Source organism: Elaeis guineensis, chromosome 1 (genome assembly GCF_000442705.2).
Source record: "Elaeis guineensis isolate ETL-2024a chromosome 1, EG11, whole genome shotgun sequence".
Classification (NCBI taxonomy): Eukaryota; Viridiplantae; Streptophyta; class Magnoliopsida; order Arecales; family Arecaceae; genus Elaeis; species Elaeis guineensis.
The window spans coordinates 124,185,181-124,195,278 of NC_025993.2; the positions used below are offsets into that span (position 1 = coordinate 124,185,181).

Sequence of the window (10,098 nt, forward strand, 5' to 3'; positions counted from 1 at the left end):
AATTATAATTTTGATTAAAATAAAAATCATCACTTCAAATTAGTATCTCCATTTCAAATTATCTTTTTAAAAAAATATTTAAAAAAAAATTGGTGTAAAAAAAATAAAAAATAGCATAAAAAAATAAAAAAAAAATAAAAATTATAATTTTAAATTTTAAGAAAATAAAAATTTTAATTTTAATTCAAATAAAAATCCTCATTTTAAATTACAATCCTCTTTTCAAATTAATTTTTTTAAAAAAATATCATAAAAGAAAGAAAAAATGAGAAAAAAATAAAAATTATAATTTTAAATTTTAAAAAATAAAAATTTTAATTTTAATTAAAATAAAAAAATATCATTTAAAATTATTTTTTCTATTTAAAATTAAATTACATAAAAAATATCCAAAAAATCTTAAAAAATTAAAAAATTTAAAAATACCATAAAAAAGAATAAATGAGAAAGAAATGAGAAAAAAAATAAAAATTATAATTTTGAATGAATTAAAAAAATAATAATTCTAATTTTAATTCAAACAAAAAATATCATTTCAAATTATTTTTTCCATTTAAAATTATTATTTTTTAAAAAAATATCCCAAAAAAATCTTAAAAAATAAAAAAAGAAAAAAGTGTCATAAAAAAGAAAAAAATAAAAATTATAATTTTAAATTTAAAAAAATAAAACTTTTAATTTTAATTAAAATATAAAACATCATTTCAAATTACTTTCCCTATTTCAAATATATTTTTTTAAAAAATATTCCAAACAAAGGAAAAAATACCTAAAAAAATATCATAAAAATAGAAAGAAATGAAAAAAATGAAAAAAAAATAAAATTAAAATTAAAATTTTAAATTATAAAAAAATTAAAATTTTAATTTGAATTCAAAAAAATAAAAAAAATAAAAAATGCCATAAAAAAGTGAAAAAGTAAGAAAAATGGGAAAAAAATAAAAATTATAAATTAAAATTTTAAAAAAACTAAAAATTTTAACTTTAATTCAAATAAAAAATATCATTTTAAATTACTCTCCCAATTTTAAATTATTTTTTAAAAAATATATCTGAGAAAAAGAAAAAAATTGGTGTAAAAAAAATAAAAAACATCATAACAAAAAAAAAGGGAAAAAAATTGAATTAAAAAAAAAACAAAAATTATAATTCTAATTTAAAAATAAAAATTATAATTTTGAATTTAAAAAAAATAAAAATTCTAATTGTAATTCAAATAAAAAACATCATTTCAAATTAGTAAATTAATTTAAATTTAATTTTTTAAAAAATATTTCAAAAAAAGAAAAAAATACCTAAAAAATGCCAAAAATGCTAAAAATGAGAAAAAATTAAAATTAAAATTTTAAATTATAAAAATTTAAATTTGAATTCCAAAAAATTAAAAAAATGCCATAAAAAAAGTGACTAAAAGGGAAAAAATGGGAAAAAAATAAAAATTATAATTATAAATTTTTTAAAAAAAATTAACTTTAATTCAAATAAAAATTATTATTTCAAATTACTATCCCCATTTTAAATTATTTATTTTTCACTTTTTTATGGCATTTTTTATTTTTTTATTTTTTTTGAATTCAAATTTAAATTTTATTTTTTTTATAATTTAAAATTTTAATTTTAATTTTTTCCTATTTTTACCATTTTTTTCTATTTTTATGACATTTTTTTAGGTATTTTTTTCCTTTGTTTGGAATATTTTCTTAAAAAATTAATTTGGAATATTTTATTTTAATTAAAATTAAATTTTTAATTTATTTTAAATTCAAAATTATAATTTTTATTTTTTTCCTATTTTTTTCTTTTTTTCCTTTTTTATGGCACTTTTTATTTTTTTAATATTTTTTTGGGATATTTTTTTAAAAAAATTAATTTTAAATGGAGAAAATAATTGGAAATGTGTTTTTTATTTGAATTAAAATTATAATTTTTATTTTTAAAATTTATTCAAAATTATAATTTTTATTTTTTCCCGTTTTTTTCATTTTTTTCCTTTTTTATGGGACTTTTTATTTTTTTATTTTTTTATAATTTTTTTGGGATTTTTTTAAAAAAAATATTTTTAAATGGAGAAAATAATTTGAAATGATGTTTTTTTATTTGAATTAAAATTAGAATTTTTATTTTTTAAAATTTAAAATTTTAATTTTAATTTTTTTTATTTTTTTCTTCTTTTAGGAGGTGTTTTTATTTAAAAAAATTAATTTGAGAAAGGGATTGTCATTTGAAATGGTGATTTTTATTTGAATTAAAATTAAATTTTTTATTTTCTTAAAATTTAGAATTATAATTTTTATTTTTTCAATTATTTTTTTTATGATATTTTTTTTACACCAATGTTTTTTAGATATTTTTTAAAAAGATAATTTAAAATGGGGATAGTAATTTGAAATGATGATTTTTATTTTAATCAAAATTATAATTTTTATTTTTTTTATAAATTTAAAATTTTTATTTTTATTTTTTTTATTTTAGAAAAAAATAAAATTGTCAAGTTAAATGATGTTTTTAAAAATGTCATTTGATTTGTTGATTTTAATTTTTTTTTCATTGTCTACATCAAAAAATGGGATAAAAAAGGTGGGTGATGTGGCATCATGAAATGCCATTCAAAATGACGTTTTATCCCATTTGTATCATTTTGATAAATAAATTAAAAATTAGATTATTTTTATAAATAATTTTTTTAAAATTAATTAGATAAAATGCTCTTAGTTTTGTTGTTAAAAGTACAAATGGTTATTTAGTGGCAGCAGAGAGAGTGCATTTATTTGACAAGATAGTACCTATAATTGAGTTAAGTGCTATGGGAAGCATTGAAGTTCATGGTAAAGCATTTGAAAGCTTTCTACTTGGTTTCTTACGTATTGAGACTCGTCCCCATCTATTGTTAAGAGATTGTTGGAGGATGATTGCTTCTCTTTTATCCTATGAAATTAAAAAAAATATAATAAAAAAATTAATAGTGCAGTTGATTGGATAGTGATATATATAGCTAATCTTATAAGAACTATTTTTTGGACTACTTCATTTGAGACTCCTTTATATATTTTTGCATATTTTATTGTCTGCTTCACACAGATATATTTTTATTGAAAGAAACACAATAAAATGACTAAAAATCTTACTTGATTCCTTTGGAATTCTTTGACTATATATTGAATATATATAGTATGTACATGTGAAAATAAGGACCAATATTTTAGCAACAAATTTAGTAATAATTAAAATTCAAAATTTGAATTTGAATTTGAATGGAGAAAAATAAGGAAAGAATTACGACAATAATTTGAATTCAAAATTTAAAAATTAAATTTTAAATTAAGATAATTTATGGCATGTTATTATCTCCTCAAGCTGAGCATTTGGTTGACTATGTAGTTTGAACTATAAATATCGAACACGATTGGATGAAAATCTTTGATGAAGATGTCAGTGACTTAATTTATAGAAGAGATGAATTTGATATTTGAAAGCTTACGACCTATCAATTCTCGGATATAGTGATAGTCGATCTCAATATATTTGGTTCTCACATGGAATATTAGATTGAAGGCGAGAGAAATGATAGAAATATTATCATACTAAATTAAAAGAAACAAATAGAGAGGAATATACAATTCACATAATGTAGAGCATAATCATTATAGTTCATTAGTAGATTGGACAAGACGTCAATACTTCGCTTCAATAGATGATCGAGCAACTGTTGTTTGCTTTTTAGCATGCCAAGAAATAAGATTAGGTCTAAGAAAAAAATAAAAATCAATTATGGAGCATCTATCAATAGGGCTATTGGCTTAATCTGCATCGAGTTTGCAATCAAATTTAATGGGTTTGGTCATAGCTGAAGTTCAAAAATGATGGTGTATATTTGACTACTATCATATGGGCCTCCATTGGATTTTATAAAAATTGATAGATTTGATTAATTGAGAAGGCTATATCTAGCTATGTCAAGGTTACATATTGAAGGCCTCTAACAATACGATAAAATGAAAGATCATTAAGAGAGCTCTCTATATAATCTAGCTTTTTAGTAGAGCAAGAACTTGAACATGGTTTGCATCCAAGCATGTTGGTATATTTTAATAAGTTTGAAATATATTTGGATTGACATAAGAAAAGTTTCTTGTCCATTCGATCTATTTGGATGCCAAAAAAGTATAATAGTAAGTTTATATTTTTCATCTTAAATGAATCAGTAAGTTTCATAATAAGTTTGTAAATAGCAATATTATTATTGTCAATGAGAATAATATCATCAATATAAAAAAGAAAATATAATATAAGGCTATTATGATGATATATAAGTAGTGAAGGATCAGATTGTGAAATAATGAACTCCAACTCCACAAGTTCTGAGCTGAACTTTTTATACCAAGGACGAGGAGCTTAACGGAGTCCGTAAATTGATTTGCACATTTGATAAATATTAGTTTTGATGGATCAATACAGTAAGGAGGTTGAAACAAAAATACGGTTTCTTGAAAGTCATCACATAAAAAAGCACACTCTACATTAAGTTGATGGAGTGGCAAATTATGAGTTAAAGCTATTGTGAAAATAGTTTTGATTATAGTATATTTAAATATAGGATTCAATGTCCGAATAAAATCAACTCTAGATGTTTGGTGAAAGCCTTTGGTAATCAAGCGAGCTTTATATTTATTGATGAATTCATCCGAATTGTGTTTAATTTGAAACACCTATTTATAACTGATAATATTCATATTTGGCTGAGCAAGAACAAGAGTCCAAGTTTGCTGATTTTGAAGAGATATAAATTCAAGATCCATAGCACATCTCCACTCCTGACTTTTTGAGACTTATATATAAGATATTAGTTTAATAGGATAGGACATAATAAGGGTAGTTGAGAGAGGGTGGTGGGTATGATATAGTATTTTATATTTGGAGATATTAGATTGAAATCGGATGGTTATAAGATGGGTGCACTGTGGGTGGGTGGTTGGTCTAGAGGAAGAGTTTGGTGATGGATTGTGGTAGTGGTGGTAAAGGAGGTTCAGGAGAAGGAAGATAAGGAGTGATTTTGTGTTGACCTAGTAGGATAGGTTCAATTAAAATACTTATATTGTCATGTGGTATAGTAGTTGAATTGGATGTTGTTGCCATAGAAGAATCTTAAGATTGACATATTGTATCCATAGAATGATCTGAGAATGTACGATTATTAATAATCCAAATAGCATTGATAGATACGAAGGATTGAGATAATCATATAGAAAGTGAGTCAGGAGTAGAAAATGAAATCACTACATAATCATTTAAACTAACCCAGTCACTACTAAATGAGAATGACCACTGCAATAAAAAATTTCACATACATAGGTAATACTTTATAATCATTTAAACTAATCCAACCCATTGCTAAGTGGAAATGACCACTGTAATAAATAATTATACATACATAAGTAACACTATATAATCATTTAAACTAATCTAACCACTATTAAATGGGACCAACCAGTGCCATAAATACTTTCAAGCCTTCATTCCCAAAAAGAAAAATCACAAACTTATAAAATACTAATACCCATAAACTAGTTCCTAATCCCAAGTTTTATATTTCAAAAACAAACAGCATAATCCCCATATAACTCTTTTCGGAAAACAAAAAAGGTTTATCTCATAAAATATAAAAATAAAAGAAAATGGAACGTGCCTCCTTGTCGATTTTTTAGTTGCTTTTTCGTGCCTATTTGGTGAACGGAAGCTTCAATTCAGTGGACAGTTTTTGATGTAGAGAATCATGCTTTGAATTTTGTGATTTGGGGAAGAATAGGATTTCAAAATTGCACGATGAAAAATAAATCTTCGCTGTTTCATCACGAAGATCATTAATAGAATATGACGGAGTCTGAAAGATCTGACTTCAAATAGATTAAATGCTACTTTGTAAATCATAAGTGAGCTTTGTAAAATCGGTCCTAACTTAGGAGGGTAAACTGTAATTACCTCTTTGTAAAATTTAAACTCGTGAGGGTGAAAAGGATGCTCATGATGATGGCGGCCATGTAAAATTTTCATGGTCCATTCATGTTTCAATTTTAGTGAATTTGTGCCGCGCAGCGGGAGTATTGCAATGAGCCACATGGATGGGTAGTAGATGTTAACAAACATAATCATGTGGTCCTAGATGGGTCATCCCAGTGGACCACTGCTGATGCACTCAGTCTACCCTATTCCCACAACGTAGAGCGCATGTGCACTCTCTCAGTGGGTAAGTACTGCAGTACGATCCAAACAAGCTTTCATTGCATCGACTGGAATGTTTGTCTTTGCTGCCCACTCAATCTTCCCTCCCACTATTTAAGATAGAATCAATGGGTCGGAAAAACGCCCATTGGTTTCCAGTAAACCGTTTCTGCGGAAGTGTGGTAAAGTACTGAAATAATGATCAACTTATTTTGTTTAATAAAAGGAGTTCAACGTTTTTTTTTTTTTTTTTTTTGTTAGTTTTAGTATGCGCTGGAGGCATGGTTGATCACAATGAAATGATGGCATGTGTTAGTACTGAAGAGTTAAGGCCCCATTTAGATGCACAGACAGAAATTAGTACCATGGCATATGAAAATTATGGGGTCTTTCATCCATTAATTCTGACAGGCTATTAGTTTTCACATGAAGAGGTTTTATATTCGGAGGTAGGAGTTGTACTATTTTCAACTGTTCATCTATCATAAGACAAATAGTACTGCGGATGGGATAAGTTGCTGGCACCTTTTGTGAGTTGATTTTATATTTTTTTATATAATATTTTATTTTCAAATTATGTAGGATGTATTAGATTAAAATAAAATAAGAGAGACATCCCACATTGGCATATCCCATGTTTTCACTGGCAAATAATGCTGCAGATGAGATGGCTTTCTACATGGCCTGGCAATTTTAGTGACACTCTATTGACTGATTCAACATTTGTTCCTTCTTTGTCTCATGAGATTTTGTTCTCTAATTTTGCAGGATGTATTCATACTAGAATAATCTCTCTTCATTCTATTCAAAAAAAAAAAAAAAAAAAAAAATCTATATTAAGATATTTCATATTTTCAACTTGTCGAGACTATACCATACCTTTGTAGGGACTAGCAACAATTCAGCTCAAACAACCATTAATTATTTAATCTCCTGCGTTTGCCTGTTCTTTTGACATCAATTTAGGGTTTCATCACTTTCATGCTTCCAGGCTACCAATTTGGTTGTAATTTTAAATTAACTTTCATGATTTATCGGTCTTTTTGCACACCGATATATAATTTTCTCATAAAAATTTTGCCTAATCATGCTGTACTTTGGCTGGGTTTGAGTTGGCCAGATGCAACTGGAATCGACAATGAACCTCAGCTGATTGCATTGCCACTGCATCCGACATATTGACCTAATTGGTGCTTTGGCCAGATCTAGGTCCCATCCAAAACCCAAACCCAAATATTGTCAAGCTATGGTACTACAACATCAGATGGATCGGTATAGGTTCGAATGGTAGATTTCATATCAAGTCTGAATTCGGTCATGCTAAACCTGGGCCACTCTTGTTCACTCCACACTGCAATTTGCTGAACTTGCACTTTACTCTAAGGCCCATGGCATATGACCATTTCTCGCATGCCGAGGAAATGTCACTGACCGTAAATACGTGCAAGAAATGCAGGGAAACTTCGGTAAAACTCTTCCCATGATGGATTTCTTTTGTTTTTGGAAGTAGTCTTCCCGTGATGGAATTACTGTCCATTTTGTACAACGAACGTGCAGGCATAATAGAATTCTAGCTACAAGGCAAATGAGCACGAAACCCCATGAGCCAAGCTTTTCAGTTATTTACTGGGAAAAGTAAATTCTTTACATCATCACGGATGATAGCAAGTGTCTCTTTATGCCATGTAAATCCTATTTTAAACTTCCTTTCTAGCTCTTATTGTAGGCTCTCACTGTAACATACTAACATGAAACAAGGAATTAGATTCCTTCAAATAGGTAGCAACTGAGTTCAAAAGAAAAAAACCAAAAAGAAACCAGCATCCTCCTCCATTCATCTATATCTGACATGCTGAATTATATTTAGCTAGGAGTTTCTAAGACCTCAAAACATATAAGATAATGTAGGTAACACTTCTACTAATTTCTTCCACCTTGCATCACCTGTGACACACACATCTGTAGTGGTAGGCACTGTTGGCAGGATCATTAGCATCGACAGGGACCTGCTCAGCTTTGCACTTGAATCGGCATCCTCTGCATTCATTGTAGGTGCAAATGGGTGCTGTGGAACCAATCATCAATCTTCTTGAGGTCTCATGAAATCTCCTTCCCCAGAATCCATCTCCTTTAAGTCCCTATGTGATTGTTGTTAAAGAAGAAACACCAATTATTAGGAAAGAAACACTTGCTAGCGAAATACATGCAAGCTATGAAAAGGAAAATGTGAGAATTAAAAACTCGAAGACTTGAGTATAAAGCTTAAAACTCTCTTTAGATTTATACTAGTTTCACCTCTAAATGCAGCACCTTCGGTGGTTGAAGTAGATTGGAGTAATGAAAGTGAAATGGAACCGTATCATCTGCTTGAAAACCTGCACCATTGAGTGATTTAGAATAAAAGCCACATATTTAGATGGGAAGAGTTTATATCACAGAAATCTACAGAAAAGGGAAGATAACTCACCTGTGGAAGGAATTTAATCAAGTGGAAAGAAGGAAAAAGAACTCAGAAAAAGATAGAAACAAAAGTTTTTAACAAGGCATTGAGAATGGACTACCTGGTCTGCAAAAAGCTCCAAGGACAGAAGTCAAGAGTAGGTAGAGAAGGAAGAAGGTGGTAAGATTCTTCAAGCCCATAGGTTTCTTTCAGTGGCAGGAAAGGGAAATGAGAGGTGAGTAGATTATATAGATGTAGAAAACTAAGGGGAGGGGGTTTGAGAGCTACTGCAGCACAAAGGAGGAGTCGGTGCTCTTTGGAAGGAAGCCAGAAGAATATGTGGAGGGAAGTGGGTGTGGAGGATATTACTGTCGATTGGGACAAATCGCTGCAAATAGGATAGCTGAGGTCCCCTCTCCACCGAGCCAAGGACAAAATGATCCCACTCAGCTCCGCCAGATTCTTGAGGTTCTCCGGGTACTATTCAATGTTTTCCATTCAGTAGCCCAAATAAAATAAAATAAAATAAATAAATAAATAAGCAGAAAATATTACAAATCAATAACAATTAATTCTATAAATCATGACTGAAGTATAATATTTGATTTATAAACTAATCAATTATTTATTTTAATATACTTATATCAAAGAGTCAGTAAATATTATTTGTTTGTAGTTATCCTTTTGCATATAAAAGAAAAGGATGTTGAGATGGGGACAAGGTTTTGTGAATAAAATCATTGTTTGTCTTGAACCGAGCAAGATATCGGCTCTTGTAAAATATAATTTGAGGAAGGAGATTTGAATTTTTCTACATAAAATTACATATGACTGATTTTTCTACACAAATATATATATAAATTAATGCTAACTAAGATATATAGAGCTTGGGAGAAATTTAATTATATTTCTTTCCTAGTTGAGCCTACTTTAGTAGGTGTTGAATAAATGAGTGAATGGTAGTTCTAAGAAAAAGTTGACACATAACATTTATGGAAAATATTTTAGAATGTGAAACTCTTGCTCTTTTGATGTAGTATATGCGATACTATCATCCTGTAATCCCACCCAAACCCCATTTTTCTCTCATAACATGCTCAAATACTTCTACAGATATGTGTCCATGTCGAACAAATCACCTTTGGCTTTTAAGTATGGATGATAACCAATACTTGTCAGAGACTAACAAGATGATAGCGTCAAAGTTATAGGTGCTTAGGAGCACAAAAACACCTTCCGAAAGAAGGCGTGCAATCACTTTCTATATATACTAGCTGCAGCCCTCCATTTAGAAGGTAGTTTTCTGTTGGAAACTTGACGGGTATTTCTCAAGTGCTAGGCACAAATAGTACTGATTTTTGGTGCTTCCCACTATAATTCTCCATAAAACGGAAAGAAAAAGCGATCGTCAAAGTACTAGCCAAAATAATCATGCAGATAAT

The 10,098-nt window shown here is 28.0% G+C and overlaps 1 protein-coding gene across 1 annotated transcript; it reads right to left on the bottom strand.

Moving 5' to 3' along the window:
* Window positions 1-7,960: 7,960 nt before the first annotated feature.
* On the bottom strand, window positions 7,961-8,945 carry LOC105034710 (uncharacterized). Its single transcript, XM_010909964.4, has 3 exons — window positions 8,778-8,945; window positions 8,512-8,591; window positions 7,961-8,354 (listed from the first exon to the last, which is right to left on the bottom strand). The coding sequence occupies exons 1-3, from the start codon at window positions 8,854-8,856 to the stop codon at window positions 8,157-8,159; spliced, it is 357 nt and encodes a 118-aa protein (XP_010908266.1). The 5' UTR covers window positions 8,857-8,945; the 3' UTR covers window positions 7,961-8,156.
* Between the last annotated feature and the right edge of the window lie 1,153 nt (window positions 8,946-10,098).

What these genes read in the sequence shown, in the direction of transcription:
- LOC105034710 (XM_010909964.4), bottom strand. Translation starts at nt 8,856, where the DNA reads ATGGGCTTGAAGAATCTTACCACCTTCTTCCTTCTCTACCTACTCTTG. An exon ending in TGGAGCTTTTTGCAGACCAG is followed by an intron (nt 8,592 to 8,777) that starts GTAGTCCATTCT and finishes TCAATGGTGCAG; the next exon opens with GTTTTCAAGCAGATGATACG. An exon ending in CGAAGGTGCTGCATTTAGAG is followed by an intron (nt 8,355 to 8,511) that starts GTGAAACTAGTA and finishes ACAATCACATAG; the next exon opens with GGACTTAAAGGAGATGGATT.